The sequence below is a fragment of the Amphiura filiformis genome, chromosome 20 (genome assembly GCF_039555335.1).
Source record: "Amphiura filiformis chromosome 20, Afil_fr2py, whole genome shotgun sequence".
Classification (NCBI taxonomy): domain Eukaryota; kingdom Metazoa; phylum Echinodermata; class Ophiuroidea; order Amphilepidida; family Amphiuridae; genus Amphiura; species Amphiura filiformis.
In genome coordinates, this window is record NC_092647.1 from 56422445 (window position 1) to 56446707 (window position 24263).

The 24263-nt window shown below is 36.3% G+C and overlaps 2 protein-coding genes across 3 annotated transcripts in view; one reads left to right on the plus strand and one right to left on the minus strand.

Annotated features, from left to right (window-relative positions):
* The window catches only part of LOC140142064 (nucleoporin NUP35-like), a 32045-nt gene extending 25322 nt beyond the window's left edge, over nt 1-6723 (plus strand). The window contains exons 2-3 of the mRNA XM_072164005.1: nt 2341-2688; nt 3639-6723. Coding sequence (XP_072020106.1) covers nt 2341-2688; nt 3639-4234 — 944 coding nt within the window. The 3' untranslated portion in view covers nt 4235-6723. The remainder of the gene's footprint in view (nt 1-2340; nt 2689-3638) is intronic.
* A 1410-nt stretch (nt 6724-8133) lies between these two features.
* LOC140142065 (LIM and SH3 domain protein F42H10.3-like) overlaps nt 8134-24263 on the minus strand; it is a 106672-nt gene continuing 90542 nt past the window's right edge. For both annotated transcript variants that reach the window (XM_072164013.1, XM_072164016.1), the window contains 2 exons: nt 14852-15054; nt 8134-13813 (listed from right to left, as the gene is read on the minus strand). In XM_072164013.1, the coding sequence (XP_072020114.1) occupies nt 13643-13813; nt 14852-15054 (374 nt within the window). In that variant the 3' untranslated portion in view covers nt 8134-13642. The remainder of the gene's footprint in view (nt 13814-14851; nt 15055-24263) is intronic.

Here is a 24263-nt window from a genome sequence, read left to right on the forward strand (position 1 = left end):
TGTTTGATTTTTTTAAACAGAATAAACACAAATTTACTGACACTTCATGCATGCTTCATGTGTGCACTCCTACAATGTATTTTTCTCATTTTATGAACAATAATTCATTATGACCCAAAGTTAAATAAAATTGCCATCAGCAACATAATAATTCAACTTTTACACAAAATCTACATAAACCATTACTTATGTTTACTATTCCACTTGATAGTGATCATACATGTATTAACACATTATAATTACAAAAGAAATCAACTCACCCCAACTTAGGCTGAATATATCCTGAATATTTCAGGTAGAATACATTGCACAGTGAAAGTGGGGTGTGCACTACCCAGGGCTGACCATGACGCAGCAAAAGAGAGTAACGTGACACTTTGGAAATAGTTATTAGATCACAAACAAGAGATGGGGCTATACCAAACAAAATTTCTTTAAAAAATTGATGTGAAAAACTACTTGTCACACTTGTTTGGATTCAATCCTTCTGGCAGCTTCTCAATTTCACAAGTTGTGTAAATGTGATGTCATGCATTGATGGATCCCGGTGATGGATAGTAGCTATTGCCTTTGTCTGGTATATTGGTGGTATCCTCTTGCTCTTGAGTGATATTGCATTCATCTTGCTATCAATTGCTGGTCCACGTCCATAGTCAGATTTCAGAGTTAGTATACCATTCCTGTCTTTCTTTAATAAAGGACCAGAACTTCTTTGGACTTGCGCGGATAAACTTACTGGGGACCATGACGATCTTCCACAACTTGTTTTGATGACTACTTATTGTCCAACTTAGTGGAGAGTAGCATTCTGTTAAAAAACTGACGAAACTAAGTTGGATGTGGACAACTAGAATGCACACATATTCAATTCCTTCTTCCTAGAGTAAATTGTTTAATTCTTCTGTGTTGGATGCTGTGTGTCGAGCATACATGTACACGAACATGAATACAGAGTGATAAACACTAAACAGTCATGACAATCAAGTTATTAAAAGACGTTTAACCTACAAGTATAACTACATGTATATCGAGAAGTCTAGTCATGCTCGTGAAGCAGGGTCTTAGCTAGAAATTGAGGGTTGCCCGTCATTTGAATAAAATTGCCTGTCCTAATTTGACCTTTAAAACATTTACCAGACATCTATAGCCCATTTGGGGTTCAAAGAGTTCAAATATGTGCTGATATGGCCTTGTTCTACAAATTGGGTCTACTAAAAAGGACAATTAGCTTCTCAAAACATACAACTTATAATAGAGCATCTGTCAAAGGCATTAATTTTGCCCGTCCCAGGAGCAAACTGGCCGTCTAAAATGACGGCATTACGGCAAGACGGGTGGCTAGCTAAGACCCTGTCGTGAAGTCTAGCCATGAATTTGCTCTCCGATAGCTTCACATCTGAGGCTAGAGTCCATTGCATTTGAAATCTAGTCAAAATTGTTGAAGCATTATAACACCATGTAAACTGGGTGGTGCTTCTGTTCAGGGTTGTGACTACACCGGTCGACGCCAGACAGCAGTTCCCGCCACTAGCAGTTGCCGACCGGCACTCAATCAAACTAAGCTTCCTTCCGACCGGCACAAAATTGAGCAAATATTGTTTATTATTTTATTCTTTCTTTAGGCGTGGTAGCCCCTTCAATAAAATTGTATCATATTTAAAATGTAAGAATTAAGTATGGTAAATATCAAAAATCTAGGCCAAAATTGGCTATTTTTCCTGTCCACATGCTAAAACTGCAATTTGCAGTAACATACACCGCTGCCATAACATTCATTAGATCAGTCACAGCTGCCATTGTTGTATCACAGTTTCATCAATAAGTGGCGCACTAACATGTCCCAGATGGGTGTTTCCTTGAATCCTTGTATGTAAATTACCCGATACTAAATGTAGGTTGGTCACAACCCTGCTTCTGTTGCGTTTCTCTGTGTGCACTACAGCGTGTATTTTTAGTTTGGATGCAAAAAAGTAATTTTTCATACAAGTACAGGCCAGGGGGCACCCGTCATGGTCTGTGATCGCAACTAAATCGACCTTAATAAATTAGTATTTCTGTGTTTTTGACCGGGCACAAAACAAATTACGCGAAGGGTAAAGTTGCAAGTTAGGAGATTCGAGATGTTCAGACTGTTGAATTGCTGGTCTTTGTTTGAAGACAGGTACGCATTGGCAGTGTTCCTTTGGGGACATAATTCAACACAGATTATGTCTGCATGTGCACCTATGACCCATTCCTGGGTATTTGGAGGGAAATCATGGAATGTAATTACTCAGAAATGTTGTTATCTTGTTTTAGAATGAAATTAAATAACCTCCATTTCTTTTGTGATTTTACCAGGTTACCTAATGGGTGATCCCATGCCCTCTGTGTCGCCATCAAGTAGTCGTGTCTGGTCAAGAAGCGCTAGCCCAACCAAATCTATGACACCGTCAAATCTAGGACGTCTTGACAGAACAGACAGTCGCACACAAAGAACACCAGTCAGTCACACACCAAAGCCTAAAGATGGGGCACCACCAGTGGCAGGTCTATTTGACAATGTGGATTCATTGAGAGGCAGTCCAGCTATGGGAATGGGAACATCTTACATTGGGGCTGCAGATAAAAGTGGACTGGATTTCAGCCAGCATGGACTACCAGCGTCACCTTTGCCAAGGACACCGGGGCCACCATTTCATGGATCTGGTATGTAGCAAGATTTTTAATTTTCAGGAGAGTGATAGTGATCAGTTTCCATCCATGCTCTTCTTATCAATTGTCATCCAGAGCAATTTAAAGCTCATCTAAATTCATGAACAAATCTGAATTCATGACTGCTCTCTAGCCATGGGCGATATCACACCATACGATGATGATATCGGGATTCGGGGTATAATTTTCAAAATCGCGATGCAATATTTTTAAAGCTTTCAACGATGTGCCTACGATGTACAGCATTCAATATGGCGACTGAAATTATTTCCCAGTAATGCATTGCATAACCCTGCAATTCAACATGGCAACTTCCATACATAATGGTGGGATTGCACATGTTTCGAAGCAAAACTTAACTTATTTAACTGTATCCAATCCAAGTAAATTTGTTAGAATCTGAAATAAAATTTGTGTAAAGCATACTTTCATATCCTACCGTAAGTAATTCCATTGCAATATTCTCAAAATTGATGTTCGACTCCTTATGGAAGGAGGGGGTCAAGGTAAAGTTTTCCATGCTCAAGTTGTTATGAAACTTAAGGAAGCTTAAACAACATCACGATACAGCTGATATCGCGATTTGTTTTTGCCACGATACGTGATATGGAAAACACTTGCGATGCCCATGCTTACTGCTCTATGATTATAGTGTGATGTTTATCTTGCCTGCATTCAATAACGCTTGGAAATTAGAGCACCCCTTTGCCAAATTCACTCTCTCTTTTTGGCAATTAGTATTTCCACTGAATGATAGCCCTTTGGCTGATTTATCTAAAAGAGCTGTTTTTGTGTTGGCTACCTAAATGTATGCATAATAGTGGGGCATCATAGCCCTAGAATTAAAAACAAAATATTATTATGAATGGGATAGGTCATAAAGTCCAAGGTTGCCCATATATGATGCAATTCACTAAATAAAAATGTTTGTTTTCATCTCACAGGGACTCCAAGCAGTAGCCGCTTATTTTCGCCAGCCCAAGGCCCATCGTCTCCCGCACAGATAGACCCCTTCTACACCCAAGGTGAAGCCATCACACCCGAAGACCAACTCGACGAAACCTGGGTAACTGTGTTCGGCTTTCCACCGGCTGCCACATCGTTCATTCTGCAACAATTCTCTCAATATGGTAACATTTGTAAGCATATAGTTGCCAGTAGTGGTAACTGGATGCACCTACAGTACAGCTCAAAGATTCAAGCCAAGAAAGCATTGAGTAAAAATGGGAAAGTATTAGGAAATAGCATTATGATTGGGGTTAGGCCTTGTATAGATAAGAATATCATGGAAGGTAGAGAAAGCGATGCCACAACGTCATTCGTAAGTTCACCACCAGCTTTTGGTACCCCTAACAGATCTCTGCGTACAGTTTCGACAGGCTCGCAGGAGTCGGATACACAACGAAACACCCCAATCAGGCCTCTGACTGCAGCGTACAAAGCAGCTAGTAGTAATCATGAGGTTTTACAAGACGGAGGCACTCCACAAAAGTCGGCAAATATAGTATCCAAGACATTAGAATACATGTTTGGGTGGTGATAGTGAGCTGTCGTATAAAATGCTTGTTTTATATTCATTTCTGTAGTGATGAGTGACTGATAGATGACCTAATAAGGCGTATCCTACTATCTGGTACACTGCCAAATTCTGAAGCTTTATCAACATGCAGGACTTGCAAATCTACAAATTTATTATTGATCTTATTGGTCAGTCAGTAATCAGTTCTTCATTGTTTCAGAGTGGAATTTGAAATAAGCATATTGGAAATTCAAATATATATGGGGGTAAATTATTATTGTGTAACTTTAAAATGTACATGTATATTCTGAATTTTGATGTCATGATTAGGATTGCCAAATTGTATATTCAGACAGTATGTTGCTATGTTGTTTTCTTTTTGTGCTAAACTAAACAGTACTGTCATTTTAATGTAGCAGTGATAATCAGTTCAAGATTCATATTATCAAAACCTGACAGTTTTTGACCATCATGGACAGTGACCATCATTAGAATGAAGGTGAAGGTCTTTCTATATTCGCATTATGTTCTATAGATGAGTTGACATGTGCCTTTATTGGCAGTGACCATTGTTCCTTGCCTGGCAGTATGCATGCATATCATGTTTAGTTCGGGACCTGTGCTTTAAAAGTCCCGTTTTATATACAAAATCTTAAGATTCTTGTCATCTGTTTGGTTAAAAGCATCGATTTTGGAAAGAGAAAGTAATAGTTTCAATGCGAACCGCGCAGACGATTTCCGCGTAATTATGGCCCGCGAAAAATTAACGTATGCGTAATATCATTTTACGCTGGGATGGCGGGAATCTTTAGATGACATATATATAATATCAAATAGTGTAGTGGTTGTATGCAGTTTGCTATATCGATAGACTAGTTCCTTGTATTTGCTGATAAACATTGATGTCAACTCATCTATAGACGAATCCAATTTCACACATTCCTACAGTTCAGTGACAGACATTGCTGGGTCCTATCCCACCTGAAATGTGAAATGATGCAGCCTTGGAGATTTTAGACAAAAGAATGATGAAAGTTTACATTGCAATACATATATAAGATCAATTTTTAAGCGGCTTTTATGCAACCAATTAGGCAGTCATAACATCAGTTTGGTGCAGGTGGAACCCAGTAATGGCCGATCACATGGCACATTGGATTTGTCTATGCAATGCTGGTGGCCAGAAGAGAATCAGATATGTCTCCACTCATGTAAATACACACAGATTTGGCCTATAAGGTATATTGCTGATAGCGATCGATAGGCAAAAGTGATGCATGCTGGGAAGGAAAAGGGCTCAAATTCGTGATCACCTCGGGTGATGAATTTTATAGCTTTTGAGCCCTTTTCATTCACAGCATGCATCATGTTTGCCCATCGATTTCGATCAGCAATATACCTTATTGCATACAGCATTATTCTGTAACTTCTCGTAAGCTGCATAATACCTGTCTTCAGTCTATGCTAACACTGTGTATACTTATATGAAAGTAATACTGTTGTGGGGAAGAATGTACACTCTCATTCATTGTGACAGGTGTCATCTTTATCTGAATATCATTTGATGTGATGTGCTCTCATATTATACTCTTCGGTGAGGATTTTTGACATCGTTGATGGTTCCAAGTTGATCAATGAACAAATCAACTGGAATGAAGTTGGATCATCCCTTCACTATCATTCTGTTGCAGGGCTCAAAATAAGGGCTAGTTTTCATTTTTATGAAAAGTCACCCATGTGTGTACTTTTGCCAAATATTTTTCTCTGGGGCTATTTTGGGGTGAATTGTGTAGCCCTTATTTTCAGCTCTGCTCTGATCACAGCTATTGAGTCGTGATGTGCAAAATGTCAGATACATAAAAGCTATTTTATGGTTGTGATCATTTAATTTGGCTTCTTTGAAGTTTGAACTTACGAATATTGAAGAATCCTGCTTACGAATATTGAAGAATCCTGCTTGTAATATGTTAGGTTATACATACCACTGTATAAGTTTTAGAAAGGATGCATAGATCTCCAGAATCATTTACTAGTACCTCAGATTTTATTCTTACCTTCATGTAATCATGTTTACAAGCATAGTATCAAGTCAGGGATTATACAGCCTTTGGAATAAAGCCATCTACAAACACCATAAAATAATTTTGCCTTTCTGGGAACTAACAAGACATTTTGAGCAAAATAATTCGAAATTTGTACAAAGTTATTGTTTGTTTATGGATGGTTTAACCATTTTGGCTCCAAAAAGTCTCTGGAATTTTGGATGCACTAATTTTTCATTAACAAAAACAAATTGACACATACAGCAATTTTTGTGACAATTGATTGCAATTTATAAGCCATCCCAATTGGATTTTCTCACTTCTCAAGATTTTCTGTTAACAGTAACTGTGTTCCCTGTCCTATGCCCTGGCTGTTTTAATCCTTCAATGACAATAGGCTCATTTCGTATATATTTTTCCATGAAGTATAGACCCAGATTTCACCGAATGTATTGGGGGCCTAATGCTGGTTTCTGCCGCTGAGCTGCATGACGCTTCATCATGCTGCTTACCCCTTGTCTGCAAGTGGAGCGGCACACCGCTGACCGGCAGTGGCATGACTCTGAAAGCCACTCTTGTCGCTCAGCACCGCTCCAAAATTGTATTTTGTTCTCATACGTCAGAGCGGCACCGCTCCGAAGTGACTTGAATTCAACTGCCAGTGGTGCTGCCACCGCAGCAAAGCGGTGGAGTGATCGATATATCAGCTTGTGGCTGGTCACTGCTAGCGTTTCTGGTGCGATTGCGCAGTGAAATAAAATCATCTTCAGAGCGGCAAGCGGCAGGAAAGTATGAAACCAGCATTACGTTATTGCAATCTCATACATTTTATGTTGCAATAAAACCTGTTGAGAAGACCTAAAAATCTAACCATATTAGGTAGTTATTTGTACAGTCTGTTTCAGACATTTGACAATTGAAATGCACTTGTTTAGTTATGGTTTAAGAATTCCATCTACAAGCATATGGCTCGAAACGAAGAGACAAAAGGCAGACGCCCTTCACAAAAAACATTATGTGGAGTTTGAGCAACTATATTACTGTACGATAATATTATAAGACCAACCTATTGTAATGTTTTGTGATGGAGAGTGTCTTCCTTTCATCTATTTTGTAAACAAAAAAAACCTTGTTTAGAGGCTTTTATGCTTATAGAATAGATGAAATTCTACAGTAATTTAAAAGTCCCTCTGTATCCCTCTTTTCTGAGCTCTGTATTTACTTTTCTTTCTCATTCATTTTCTGGTTGTTGTTCTTTATTTCATCACTATTGACTGTTTCTGTCAGGGATTTGAGTTAGGGTACAGGGTTATGTATACTCACCAAAGTGAATACAGACTACATATTGTAAAATCCATGGGTATGGCAATTTGGTCATATTGGATTGTCAAGTTTATGGTCAACAAAATAGTGTACATTTTTTCAGCAAACACCAAAGCAGGGGTAGTGCTTATTTGCACCGTGGGGTGACTGGGGTCATAGGCACATTCTTTTCACTTTTGTCGCACAAAATTACAGAGGTTGCTAAAGGGTAATTTGAATCCCTTATTTCTATTGTTTTGGATCTATAGTTTCACAAAATTTGAAATTTAGACAGCACTACCCCTGCGCCCAATTGAAATGATAATTAACATTCCAGAAGCCACTGCCCCTTTTTTTGTGCATATTTCTATTTTACCCCTTTTGCATTTTCTATTCTATAATCTATTTTACGTCTTCTGTCCTTGTATTGTTATTCAAATTTTACTCATCAAAACAAAGAGTTTTTTATTTATTAAAACTTATATGGATATTACGGAATACTGGTCCCTTACTACTATAGAAAATAATGATTCATGTTACATGGACAACAAAATAATAAGGCATTTTATTCCAGAATGTGGTTTTGTATTGCCATTGATAGTTAGTATTTTATTGGAGCTTGCACATTTATATACATCAACTACATTTTATCCTTTATGTTATACCCAATGCAAGTGCTAAATAATATTTTCTGAGTTGATAATTAAGTTCCATGCTTGAGTAAAATGAGAAATATATATTTTTAAATGTGTAATAAAATGTTATAAATGAAAATACTGACTGATGTTAATGTTCCATTTCGAGTGGCGTCTCTTTGTCAAAGAATTTGAATCTCCCATTAGCTGTGTGTATGATTGCCTGAGATGCACAAGCTCACATAGGGTATACCTACATGTTAGTGCATCAAGTGCACACACCTTGAGTGAACATCAAATGCACACAAACCATGCATATCATGCAATCATACACACCTAACCCTCTGAGCTATCATGATGCATTTTATTGGGTTTTTTCCTTAACAAGTACATGCTTTTAAATACGCTGGCGAAGTTACGTAATAATAGCAATAGGTGAAAACAATTTCTGAATACACCGCGCTGCACTGATACGTTCACCCGGTACCTCTGCATTGAACCATATCATGCTGATCACTTGCACCTGTAAGATAAGTATCTTTGTAAAGACCAGTATTGTATTCAATCTATGATTGCAGACATACACAGGTGATGAGTGTAACCTGCTTGTAGTGCAGCGCGATATGTTCAAAATCGTTTTCACCTATTGCTATGGTAATTAATCCGATTAATTACGTAACTTCGCCAGCGTATAGATAACCTCAGTTGAAGAAATAAATTCTTTTGCCTGAAGTGAAATGCTTTGAAATAATCCAAGCTCTGCTTATAACTCAGTCTTGTAATGTTAGTCATAAACGGCTAATGTGTGACTAACATTGAGGACCAAGTTTCGCAGGTAGACTTGTTGACCATGCTATGGAAGGTTATTTATAGGCAATGCTGGTGCACTTCATATCAACACAATGCATTGCTTGACCAATTTTTTGGCAAGTGCAATGTCCGGGTGTTCTTATCAACATGTAAAATGTAAATGTTAATTACAGGAAGTGCAAAAGCTAAAAATTGTAATTTAAAGTAGTGTTGCTCCATGGAGGCCAAAGGAGGCATTCTTGAAAATTGAGTTACTATAATTATTACCCACAAACATTACGCTATCATATACTGAAAACATCACATGTTTAGCTTGCTCTGTTCTAACATTTCCAAAGTTTTGTGATATGATGATTATAGTTTTTACTCCATATTTTTGCCTTTATCTCAATTTCAAATTTGGCGGTTTTGGCCTCCATGGACCAGATTGTGTCATATTTGAGCATCATTCAGGGATGCAGCTTTTATTTTGCATCCTGATGATGAAGAATTTAAATTACAGACTAAATTTCAGTAATGTATGTCACTATTAGTACAAATTTAACCTATTACCAGCATCATCAAACTGGCCTCGGACACCTTTGGAAAACAAGAAATGTTTGTATAGGTGAAGGATGTCCATTTGATATTCCTTGATTAGATATTAAAGTGAAGAAAGCAAATACTGATCTCTACATATCTGAACTAATACATTTACTCTAAAGTTAATTCTTTATTACTTCCGTGGTCCGAGCTGTTCGCCTAGCGTAGACGAGCGTGCACACAGAAGAAATTAACAATCACGCTGATTGGCTGATCAACGCACTTGACAACAAGCCGGCTGACCCGTTGGTCGTCGGCGCGGCACGTAGTAGGCGACCTTGTCACTTCTACGCGATCGCAATTCACCAGCGCGTACCCGGACCACGGAAGTAATAAAAAATTAACTTTAATTCTAAACAACACAAAAAGGAAGTACTCACTCTAATGACCCATCATAAATTTAAACGTGGTCATGTGTCAATTTGATTGATAAGGTCATGTGCATAAACTTTTTAGCTACACTTTTGCTACCAAAAGCCCAAAATTGACAAAGATTTGTACCAATAAATGAAATTTGGTGCATTTTCAAAAGTTGCAAATAACAGGAGCACGCAGAGATAAATTGCAGAGCGCGACCATGTCATGAAATATCGTTAGATAATATCGATTACACTAGTCAAGACAATATATATCCTCTGCTTCCAAGAAATGTTGTCCAGGGTAATCTTGCATCTCAAATAAACAACGGAATAAACCGTGTTCTGTATGGGCACTTGGGATAGTCGACAGGGGCTCATAATGGGCACGCAAGCTGAACCACGCCTAGAAATTTTAAATTGCAACTTTTAAAAATGCACTAAATTTAAAATGCTGGTATCCATCATAAGTTTTTGGTAGCAAATGTGGTTTAAAATTTGAGCTAATAAGATTCTTCATACGACCATATCAATTAAAGCCATATTATAACATTTGCTGAGGAAGACGCCCTCACTGAATTTTTAAAATTCCTTTTTTACACGATTAAATTGTACTTTATTAAACCAATATACCCTGCAAAAATCAAGACTCTAAGTGTTGTAGTTTGGTCAAAATCTGTGATTTTGAATTAAAGGCTGATTCAGCGCTTTATTATTACGATGGAATTATTAGTCGAACGCATACACGATGTTCATAACACACAGTACGTCACGGGCGTATGGGGCGGTGATATACACAACAAAGGGTCGTACCACAACATGACCGAAGGAGTGGTACGTATTGGCGACATGTGCGCTGGTAGTAAATTCCAATTTTCTTTGCTTTGCCGTAGTTGTTCGGCTCAAAAATAAAAGGGGATATATCTGACAGTAAAAGCTAACATTTTATGGCAAAGAAATGCCAATCTATTTTGTTTGAAAATGTTATAATATTGCTTTAAATTGTTATCACCTGATCAGATTTAGATTGATGACGGATCATTGAAGTGACGACTTTGTTTTTGTGTTGTGTTTTCTAGATTTCTACTATACTATGCTTTCTTATAGGTATTGTTGTGATAATGCATTTCTGTCGTAACAACAAACTTGTGAAGAATCATAATACATGAATGCATTGACACAACAATATCTGTGCTGGCAAAGTTTCCAACTTAACATAACATTTGCATATACATGACAATATAAATTGCAATCCACAACCGTAGAAGCACTTTGAAATGTGCACTTATACAAATCGAATATATCTTTTATTCTTTTCCAAAACTTCCGCACCCCAAATGTTGGAAGCTAATCCATTCGTGTTCTCATTCTTAATTGTAATTATAAAATAAAAGTAAGATCATGTGTGGGTGTGTACGTATCTTTTTGATCTACTGTTTTCCATAATAATCATGACATGAAAATACACTTGTACATGATTTTTACATAGAAAAAAACAAACAAACAATGATGACAATGTACTATATTAATATGAAGCAGGTAATAGTTTTACATACATGCAAGCAATGCTAAGAAACTAATTAAATCTAAATCTAAATTATGCACATTTATTGCTTGTGTTCCAAGACCTGTTCTTACAGGGTTCATCAAATTTCCTTTAACCACTGGTAGGTGCGCAACAGTAGACAACTGGGCATGGCTTAATGCTGTAGCTGACTCATCGGTGTGTACGAGCAGCTAATAAGTGGTACTTTAGAATAAGAGTTGCACAAATAGATTTCCAGGGGGCATGGATGTTTTGGGGTTTTTTTTGCCCACATTAGTGAGATAAAAAAATATGTCCATGAGTTCAAATTAATAATTTCCCCACCTCTGTATAGAGGATACATTTAAGGGTAGACAAGGTACATTGTTGTCGAAGCAGCCGAAAAATCATTTTTTAATTTTCTAAATCAATATATTACTGAAAAATAACACTTTGATGTTTTGCACAAGTTCATTCTTGACTTGCTGTTGTTAATGAGTAATGTACATTTTACAAAAGTGTTGTTCTTTCAGCCCTCTTAACAACATAACTCAAGAGCCACAGGACCTACAAAGGTATGTCTGTGATATTTGAATTCTTCCACACACTCGCTATGAAATGATCAATGCAATATTTGCCAAAGCTCACTACCATTCGCAAGATACTGTGAACTACCAAATCGCAACAGTTTAAAATAGTTTCTAACCTTAATTTAAAACATCCATGTCTCTGGAAATCTAATGGTGTACCTTGGTATCTAGTATAGGGAATTTAGATCAACCATGTTTTTCTACAGTTCTCTACATGAATGCACTTCCTTCCACCAATCCCAATATAACACATAACAAAAATATGAAGCATTTGTGTAAAAAATAGAGACAGTAAAATTCAAGCTGTCACAAAACAAAATTATTGCAAAAAAATATATATCTAGATATTTTCAAAAATTTACTACTATGATATAATGTTTATATGCATGATTACTATATATATATCTAGATACAAGATATGAAGAAGTAGCTCTAAGTCAGGAAAAGAATGCAATATTGCTTCATCAATTTTGGTAATTTTCTGTGTATACAGCTCAACCTCTTGTATACGGACAAGGGTTTACTTTAACGCACAAATCACACATATTTATGCGTTCATGCACTTTGCGGACCCCTTCAAATTAAAACGCCAAAGACCAACGTGTACAAAATCTTGAAAACGTATGCGTTCAAATACTGTACAATTTGAATATAGAAATACCAGCTATTTGTACTTTTATTCTTGGCTATTGGTGGCGTGGTATTATTTTCTACATAAACAAAAGATGAGCAGCAGCGTAGGCCAGCAGATAAAATTATGACATTTATTATAGCTGACCCAAACTTTGATTTTCATTACTGAAATGATATTCATTGGATAGCCTTTGGCCTGTGCATTACCTCCACGCTCATTTCCCAGCCCTAGTGCGGGTTAAGCATATTGATGTCAATGTGTTGTCCGATGCACACTAAAGAAATAATATAGGTGCAATTTATTCAGCTTTTCATCATGCATCAAAAGCTGATCGAGACGGACATTGTCATACGCTTGTATCAAGTGCTGAAAATCAGAGGGCTGAAAATATAATGACACAATTTTTGGCATTCTGTGAGAGCAAAGTGTACAAAACATGGGGTCATTGGGAAAGCCAGACCGTTTGGATCTAAAATAGGGGGCAATGAGTGAGAATATGACCCTTTTTAAAATAGGGTCTTTGGGCGAGAGCCAAAAGAAGCCTCAAAAATAGGAATTTCTTGTTTGAAATGGCTTCAAAAGAAAAAAAAAATTAGTGATAGATGAGTCATTGCTGATCAAATGGAAAAATAAGGGTCTTTGGGTGACAGACCATGTGCTCGTAACAAAGTACGGAGGAGTCTGGGTCACAGCGAAGCTGAAAAAGGGGCATCATAACTGCCCTACCTACATGCCACCTTCAAAGTGCGAGTGCCCCCCGGTGCGCAGTAAAGATAATGTGAAAGCCCTAAAGTATACAAATGACCTTAATACTTTTAGAAGTCATTTTAAACCACTCATGTTTCTTCTCATGGTTTTTAGTTGCATTCCCAAATCATTTGGGTTTTTCTCTCAAGTTATTTACAGCTAGATCAAATAATATCCTGTCTAATAAGCAATCCCCTAATTTACATTTAACATTCTTCAAAGTAGTTGCGTGGTGCCATACCATATTGACCAGTGCTGCAGACTGTCCCTTCTATCCAACCTTCATCTATGATTGTCCCCTCAAAGATATCATCCTCTACAAAGGTGACCTCATCTGCATCGTCTGCAGTGTAGTCATACAGAGCTTTGAATCGTTTCTGGAATAAACAAATGGATGGTGCAAACATGAAGATTAAATGAATGTTATTAAGCGTTCGAAATTTTGGTTGTCCGGTTGCCCGGGACAACTAAAAAAGTCACCGGACAACCAAAAATACTGATTCGGTTGTCCGCCGGACAACCATAAATCTAGCCAAAAGTCACATTTGTAGGCCTACGGACAACCAAAAACTTAGACGGACAACCAGAAATTGTAATCTGGTTGTCCGTGGGACAACCATTTATTTTTCCTAAATTCGAACACTGGTTGAAATCCATAAATTCGTTATACAACTATACAACACTGAAGGGACTTTTTGGAGTCATATAAAGATACTCGGGAAAAAGGAAATGGCGAACCGAAATGGGTTTTCTCTGCAATTTGAGGTCACAATTTGAGCTACTATTGTTGAATTGAAGCTATTGAACTATTCCATTGGGTACTATACCATGTGGGATTAAATTCCGACTGTTATAGTGAGTTCTATTTTGTCAAAGTGAGTCCCGGTTGCGACTAAATTCAGGTGAACCAAGACTCACTTTTTTTCCCATTTGAGTCCTGGTAGAAAAGCTCATATTTTCACCCTTGTCCGAAATACAACATTTTTTAACAGTGTGCATCACAAACTACAACCTTGGCGGAAATTTGTTGCCACACCTGCCCGTTCTGGTGTTAAAATCCCGCAATCGGAGCCAAATATGTGACACTTCCGTATTATTTTGTACAATAGTTGCAAATGTACTTGCAGCTTACACTTGCCCCTTCCCCACCCCCCATTTTTCAATGTTGGGAGACTGTAATGTAGAAATGATGATGATTTTGTCCAAATCAACATTGCAATAGGGGAGTGGGGAAGGATGTTGGCCAATTAATGCTCAGGTGTGGCAACATTTTCCGCCAAGGTTGTAGTTCTGCCGACATCTTCCTGGCTTTGCGGTAACAGCAGTATGTTTTAACAGTATTCTTGTACAAAATTCTGGAAATAATACCAGTTGGCAGCTCTGTAACAGGTCAATTGTAACTGTACTGTACTTACCAAATCACCGCCGCCACCTCCACCACCACCACTTTGCTCTGGTTGATATTGAGGTTCTGGCTCATAGTCAACCTGAGGAGCTGCAGGGGGTTCAGGCTCAGGCTCAGGCTCATAATTATAGGCTGGTTGAACTGGGGGTAATGGTTGTTGTTGGCGGGTTGCTTGGGGTGGAGGTTGGTAGCCACCACTTTGTCTACGATAACCTACAGGGTAAAAAGGAAGATTAAATTATGGTAGGTGAACTGAGACAGGTTGCATCAGAGGTAGGGGGTAAGTCTGGATATGTGATATACTTCTTTTCAGTGTTACCAGACTTTCATAATTGAAGCTGCACTTGAATGGTCATCTATGCAACATGAGTGAATAATTAGCTTATAGTATAATGAGTAACTATACTTTGATCAGCTCGTAATCGGCGAGAATTATTAGGCTTTTACCACTACGCCGAAAAGTAGACCCATGTTAAGAAGGATATAATTGATCCAATTACGAGCTGATCAAACTATAGGCTATAGGGTGTCACAAAGCTCATAAGACCTATGGGGTGACACCTGTGGGATGAATGGCTGTTGTTAACTGCATACATAACCTGGGGGTAAAAACAAAATACACAGATGAAATAACTGTAAGATGCATTTCTTGAAACAAGATTCCAAGTTTTTTCAAAATATTTCTTGAAAACTTTCATCTTTGGACATTACATTATGGAGAATTAAATAAGTTGCTAAAGGCTCATCAGGCTCATGACATATTGCCAGACTTTCAATTGCTATCTTTAGGAGAGAACACTGAACTTTTAATCACCATCCTCTGTAAAATATCACCAGACATTGATTTGCTATCTTCAGTAGATAGCAATGTGCTTTCAATTGCCATTATCGGAAAAAGTTATTAGACTTTGGATTGTTATCTTCAGTAGATTAGTAGTGTGCTTGAATTGTAATATTCTGCAAATTATTGCCAGACTTGAGTTACTATCTTCAGTAGATAATACTAAACTTTTAGTCACTATCCTCTGTAAAATATCGCCAGACTTTGATTTGCTATCTTCAATAGAAAGCAATGTGCTTAAATTGGAATTGCCCGTGTGGAATTGTCATGAAAATATTGCCAGTATTATCTTCAGGGGATGTAAAATAGTACCAGCATGACCAGAGTTTTATCTAAAAATCTTCAGTAGCTAGCAATCTTCTGAAATAATACCAGACTGATTTGCTATCTTCAGTAGATAATAATTTTTTAATTACCATCTTCTGAAAATAAATCGCCAGACGTTGATTTACTATCTCCAGTAGATAGCAATGTGATTTCAATCACTATCTTCTGAAAATAAATCGCCAGACGTTGATTTACTATCTCCAGTAGATAGCAATGTGATTTTCAATCACTATCTTCTGAAAATAAATCGTCTGGCGTTGATTTACTATCTCCAGTAGATAGCAATGTGATTTTCAATCACTATCTTCTGAAAATAAAACGCCTAGCGTTGATTTACTATCTCCAGTAGATAGCAATGTGATTTTCAATCACTATCTTCTGAAAATAAAACGTCTGGCGTTGATTTACTATCTCCAGTAGATAGCAATGTGATTTTCAATCACTATCTTCTGAAAATAAAACGCCTAGCGTTGATTTACTATCTCCAGTAGATAGCAATGTGATTTTCAATCACTATCTTCTGAAAATAAAACGGCTGGCGTTGAGTTACTATCTCCAGTAGATAGCAATGTGATTTTCAATCACTATCTTCTGAAAATAAAACGTCTGGCGTTGATTTACTATCTCCAGTAGATAGCAATGTGATTTTCAATCACTATCTTCTGAAAATAAAACGCGTCTGGCGTTGATTTACTATCTCCAGTAGATAGCAATGTGATTTTCAATCACTATCTTCTGAAAATAAAACGCCTAGCGTTGATTTACTATCTCCAGTAGATAGCAATGTGATTTTCAATCACTATCTTCTGAAAATAAAACGCCTGGCGTTGATTTACTATCTCCAGTAGATAGCAATGTGATTTTCAATCACTATCTTCTGAAAATAAAACGCGTCTGGCGTTGATTTACTATCTCCAGTAGATAGCAATGTGATTTTCAATCACTATCTTCTGAAAATAAAACGCCTGGCGTTGATTTACTATCTCCAGTAGATAGCAATGTGATTTTCAATCACTATCTTCTGAAAATAAAACGTCTGGCGTTGATTTACTATCTCCAGTAGATAGCAATGTGATTTTCAATCACTATCTTCTGAAAATAAAACGCCTAGCGTTGATTTACTATCTCCAGTAGATAGCAATTGTGATTTTCAATCACTATCTTCTGAAAATAAAACGTCTGGCGTTGATTTACTATCTCCAGTAGATAGCAATGTGATTTTCAATCACTATCTTCTGAAAATAAAACGCCTGGCGTTGATTTACTATCTCCAGTAGATAGCAATGTGATTTCAATCACTATCTTCTGAAAATAAAACGTCTGGCGTTGATTTACTATCTCCAGTAGATAGCAATGTGATTTTCAATCACTATCTTCTGAAAATAAAACGTCTGGCGTTGATTTACTATCTCCAGTAGATAGCAATGTGATTTTCAATCACTATCTTCTGAAAATAAAACGTCTGGCGTTGATTTACTATCTCCAGTAGATAGCAATGTGATTTTCAATCACTATCTTCTGAAAATAAAACGCCTAGCGTTGATTTACTATCTCCAGTAGATAGCAATGTGATTTTCAATCACTATCTTCTGAAAATAAAACGCCTAGCGTTGATTTACTATCTCCAGTAGATAGCAATGTGATTTTCAATCACTATCTTCTGAAAATAAAACGCCTGGCGTTGATTTACTATCTCCAGTAGATAGCAATGTGATTTTCAATCACTATCTTCTGAAAATAAAACGTCTGGCGTTGATTTACTATCTCCAGTAGATAGCAATGTGATTTCAATTGCTATCTTCTGAAAATAAAACGCGTCTGGCGTTGATTTACTATCTCCAGTAGATAGCAATGTGATTTCAATCACTATCTTCTGAAAATAAAACGTCTGGCGTTGATTTACTATCTCCAGTAGATAGCAATGTGATTTCAATCACTATCTTCTGAAAATAAAACGCCTAGCGTTGATTTACTATCTCCAGTAGATAGCAATGTGATTTCAATTGCTATCTTCTGAAAATAAAACGCTGGCGTTGATTTACTATCTCCAGTAGATAGCAATGTGATTTTCAATCACTATCTTCTGAAAATAAAACGCCTAGCGTTGATTTACTATCTCCAGTAGATAGCAATGTGATTTCAATCACTATCTTCTGTAATCGCCAGAATTTGATTTGCTATCTTCAGTAGATAGCATTGTGCTATCAATTGCTATATCTTCTGAAAATAAAATGTCTGGCGTTGATTTACTATCTCCAGTAGATAGCAATGTGATTTTCAATCACTATCTTCTGAAAATAAAACGTCTGGCGTTGATTTACTATCTCCAGTAGATAGCAATGTGATTTTCAATCACTATCTTCTGAAAATAAAACGCCTAGCGTTGATTTACTATCTCCAGTAGATAGCAATGTGATTTCAATTGCTATCTTCTGAAAATAAAACGCCTGGCGTTGATTTACTATCTCCAGTAGATAGCAATGTGATTTTCAATCACTATCTTCTGAAAATAAAACGCCTGGCGTTGATTTACTATCTCCAGTAGATAGCAATGTGATTTTCAATCACTATCTTCTGAAAATAAAACGCGTCTGGCGTTGATTTACTATCTCCAGTAGATAGCAATGTGATTTTCAATCACTATCTTCTGAAAATAAAACGCCTAGCGTTGATTTACTATCTCCAGTAGATAGCAATGTGATTTTCAATCACTATCTTCTGAAAATAAAACGTCTGGCGTTGATTTACTATCTCCAGTAGATAGCAATGTGATTTCAATTGCTATCTTCTGAAAATAAAACGTCTGGCGTTGAATAACTGTAAGATGCATTTCTTGAAACAAGATTCCAAGTTTTTTCAAAATATTTCTTGAAAACTTTCATCTTTGGACATTACATTATGGAGAATTAAATAAGTTGCTAAAGGCTCATCAGGCTCATGACATATTGCCAGACTTTCAATTGCTATCTTTAGGAGAGAACACTGAACTTTTAATCACCATCACCAGACTTTGATTTGCTATCTTCAGTAGATAGCAATGTGCTTTCAATTGCCATTATCGGAAAAAGTTATTAGACTTTGGATTGTTATCTTCAGTAGATTAGTAGTGTGCTTGAATTGTAATATTCTGCAAATTATTGCCAGACTTCGAGTTACTATCTTCAGTAGATAATACTAAACTTTTAGTCACTATCCTCTGTAAAATATCGCCAGACTTTGATTTGCTATCTTCAATAGAAAGCAATGTGCTTAAATTGGAATTGCCCGTGTGGAATTGTCATGAAAATATTGCCAGTATTATCTTCAGGGGATGTAAAATAGTACCAGCATGACCAGAGTTTTATCTAAAAATCTTCAGTAGCTAGCAATCTTCTGAAATAATACCAGACTGATTTGCTATCTTCAGTAGATAATAATTTTTTAATTACCATCTTCTGAAAATAAATCGCCAGACGTTGATTTACTATCTCCAGTAGATAGCAATGTGATTTCAATCACTATCTTCTGAAAATAAATCGCCAGACGTTGATTTACTATCTCCAGTAGATAGCAATGTGATTTTCAATCACTATCTTCTGAAAATAAAACGTCTGGCGTTGATTTACTATCTCCAGTAGATAGCAATGTGATTTTCAATCACTATCTTCTGAAAATAAAACGTCTGGCGTTGATTTACTATCTCCAGTAGATAGCAATGTGATTTCAATCACTATCTTCTGAAAATAAAACGTCTGGCGTTGATTTACTATCTCCAGTAGATAGCAATGTGATTTCAATCACTATCTTCTGAAAATAAAACGTCTGGCGTTGATTTACTATCTCCAGTAGATAGCAATGTGATTTTCAATCACTATCTTCTGAAAATAAAACGCCTAGCGTTGATTTACTATCTCCAGTAGATAGCAATGTGATTTTCAATCACTATCTTCTGAAAATAAAACGTCTGGCGTTGATTTACTATCTCCAGTAGATAGCAATGTGATTTTCAATCACTATCTTCTGAAAATAAAACGCCTAGCGTTGATTTACTATCTCCAGTAGATAGCAATGTGATTTTCAATCACTATCTTCTGAAAATAAAACGTCTGGCGTTGATTTACTATCTCCAGTAGATAGCAATGTGATTTTCAATCACTATCTTCTGAAAATAAAACGTCTGGCGTTGATTTACTATCTCCAGTAGATAGCAATGTGATTTTCAATCACTATCTTCTGAAAATAAAACGTCTGGCGTTGATTTACTATCTCCAGTAGATAGCAATGTGATTTTCAATCACTATCTTCTGAAAATAAAACGCCTAGCGTTGATTTACTATCTCCAGTAGATAGCAATGTGATTTTCAATCACTATCTTCTGAAAATAAAACGTCTGGCGTTGATTTACTATCTCCAGTAGATAGCAATGTGATTTTCAATCACTATCTTCTGAAAATAAAACGTCTGGCGTTGATTTACTATCTCCAGTAGATAGCAATGTGATTTTCAATCACTATCTTCTGAAAATAAAACGTCTGGCGTTGATTTACTATCTCCAGTAGATAGCAATGTGATTTTCAATCACTATCTTCTGAAAATAAAACGTCTGGCGTTGATTTACTATCTCCAGTAGATAGCAATGTGATTTCAATCACTATCTTCTGAAAATAAAACGTCTGGCGTTGATTTACTATCTCCAGTAGATAGCAATGTGATTTTCAATCACTATCTTCTGAAAATAAAACGTCTGGCGTTGATTTACTATCTCCAGTAGATAGCAATGTGATTTTCAATCACTATCTTCTGAAAATAAAACGTCTGGCGTTGATTTACTATCTCCAGTAGATAGCAATGTGATTTTCAATCACTATCTTCTGAAAATAAAACGCCTAGCGTTGATTTACTATCTCCAGTAGATAGCAATGTGATTTTCAATCACTATCTTCTGAAAATAAAACGCCTAGCGTTGATTTACTATCTCCAGTAGATAGCAATGTGATTTTCAATCACTATCTTCTGAAAATAAAACGCGTCTGGCGTTGATTTACTATCTCCAGTAGATAGCAATGTGATTTTCAATCACTATCTTCTGAAAATAAAACGTCTGGCGTTGATTTACTATCTCCAGTAGATAGCAATGTGATTTCAATTGCTATCTTCTGAAAATAAAACGTCTGGCGTTGATTTACTATCTCCAGTAGATAGCAATGTGATTTCAATCACTATCTTCTGAAAATAAAACGTCTGGCGTTGATTTACTATCTCCAGTAGATAGCAATGTGATTTCAATCACTATCTTCTGAAAATAAAACGCCTAGCGTTGATTTACTATCTCCAGTAGATAGCAATGTGATTTCAATTGCTATCTTCTGAAAATAAAACGACTGGCGTTGATTTACTATCTCCAGTAGATAGCAATGTGATTTTCAATCACTATCTTCTGAAAATAAAACGCCTAGCGTTGATTTACTATCTCCAGTAGATAGCAATGTGATTTCAATCACTATCTTCTGTAATCGCCAGAATTTGATTTGCTATCTTCAGTAGATAGCAATGTGATTTCAATCACTATCTTCTGAAAATAAAACGCCTAGCGTTGATTTACTATCTCCAGTAGATAGCAATGTGATTTCAATTGCTATCTTCTGAAAATAAAACGCTCTGGCGTTGATTTACTATCTCCAGTAGATAGCAATGTGATTTTCAATCACTATCTTCTGAAAATAAAACGCCTAGCGTTGATTTACTATCTCCAGTAGATAGCAATGTGATTTCAATCACTATCTTCTGTAATCGCCAGAATTTGATTTGCTATCTTCAGTAGATAGCAATGTGATTTCAATCACTATCTTCTGAAAATAAAACGTCTGGCGTTGATTTACTATCTCCAGTAGATAGCAATGTGATTTTCAATCACTATCTTCTGAAAATAAAACGCTCTGGCGTTGATTTACTATCTCCAGTAGATAGCAATGTGATTTTCAATCACTATCTTCTGAAAATAAAACGCCTAGCGTTGATTTACTATCTCCAGTAGATAGCAATGTGATTTTCAATCACTATCTTCTGAAAATAAAACGCCTGGCGTTGATTTACTATCTCCAGTAGATAGCAATGTGATTTCAATTGCTATCTTCTGAAAATAAAACGTCTGGCGTTGAATAACTGTAAGATGCATTTCTTGAAACAAGATTCCAAGTTTTTTCAAAATATTTCTTGAAAACTTTCATCTTTGGACATTACATTATGGAGAATTTAATAAGTTGCTAAAGGCTCATCAGGCTCATGACATATTGCCAGACTTTCAATTGCTATCTTTAGGAGAGAACACTGAACTTTTAATCACCATCACCAGACTTTGATTTGCTATCTTCAGTAGATAGCAATGTGCTTTCAATTGCCATTATCGGAAAAAGTTATTAGACTTTGGATTGTTATCTTCAGTAGATTAGTAGTGTGCTTGAATTGTAATATTCTGCAAATTATTGCCAGACTTCGAGTTACTATCTTCAGTAGATAATACTAAACTTTTAGTCACTATCCTCTGTAAAATATCGCCAGACTTTGATTTGCTATCTTCAATAGAAAGCAATGTGCTTAAATTGGAATTGCCCGTGTGGAATTGTCATGAAAATATTGCCAGTATTATCTTCAGGGGATGTAAAATAGTACCAGCATGACCAGAGTTTTATCTAAAAATCTTCAGTAGCTAGCAATCTTCTGAAATAATACCAGACTGATTTGCTATCTTCAGTAGATAATAATTTTTTAATTACCATCTTCTGAAAATAAATCGCCAGACGTTGATTTACTATCTCCAGTAGATAGCAATGTGATTTCAATCACTATCTTCTGAAAATAAATCGCCAGACGTTGATTTACTATCTCCAGTAGATAGCAATGTGATTTTCAATCACTATCTTCTGAAAATAAAACGTCTGGCGTTGATTTACTATCTCCAGTAGATAGCAATGTGATTTTCAATCACTATCTTCTGAAAATAAAACGTCTGGCGTTGATTTACTATCTCCAGTAGATAGCAATGTGATTTTCAATCACTATCTTCTGAAAATAAAACGCCTAGCGTTGATTTACTATCTCCAGTAGATAGCAATGTGATTTTCAATCACTATCTTCTGAAAATAAAACGTCTGGCGTTGATTTACTATCTCCAGTAGATAGCAATGTGATTTTCAATCACTATCTTCTGAAAATAAAACGCCTAGCGTTGATTTACTATCTCCAGTAGATAGCAATGTGATTTTCAATCACTATCTTCTGAAAATAAAACGCCTGGCGTTGATTTACTATCTCCAGTAGATAGCAATGTGATTTTCAATCACTATCTTCTGAAAATAAAACGTCTGGCGTTGATTTACTATCTCCAGTAGATAGCAATGTGATTTTCAATCACTATCTTCTGAAAATAAAACGTCTGGCGTTGATTTACTATCTCCAGTAGATAGCAATGTGATTTTCAATCACTATCTTCTGAAAATAAAACGCCTAGCGTTGATTTACTATCTCCAGTAGATAGCAATGTGATTTTCAATCACTATCTTCTGAAAATAAAACGTCTGCGTTGATTTACTATCTCCAGTAGATAGCAATGTGATTTTCAATCACTATCTTCTGAAAATAAAACGTCTGGCGTTGATTTACTATCTCCAGTAGATAGCAATGTGATTTTCAATCACTATCTTCTGAAAATAAAACGTCTGGCGTTGATTTACTATCTCCAGTAGATAGCAATGTGATTTTCAATCACTATCTTCTGAAAATAAAACGTCTGGCGTTGATTTACTATCTCCAGTAGATAGCAATGTGATTTCAATCACTATCTTCTGAAAATAAAACGTCTGGCGTTGTTTTACTATCTCCAGTAGATAGCAATGTGATTTTCAATCACTATCTTCTGAAAATAAAACGTCTGGCGTTGATTTACTATCTCCAGTAGATAGCAATGTGATTTTCAATCACTATCTTCTGAAAATAAAACGCCTAGCGTTGATTTACTATCTCCAGTAGATAGCAATGTGATTTTCAATCACTATCTTCTGAAAATAAAACGCCTAGCGTTGATTTACTATCTCCAGTAGATAGCAATGTGATTTTCAATCACTATCTTCTGAAAATAAAACGTCTGGCGTTGATTTACTATCTCCAGTAGATAGCAATGTGATTTTCAATCACTATCTTCTGAAAATAAAACGTCTGGCGTTGATTTACTATCTCCAGTAGATAGCAATGTGATTTCAATTGCTATCTTCTGAAAATA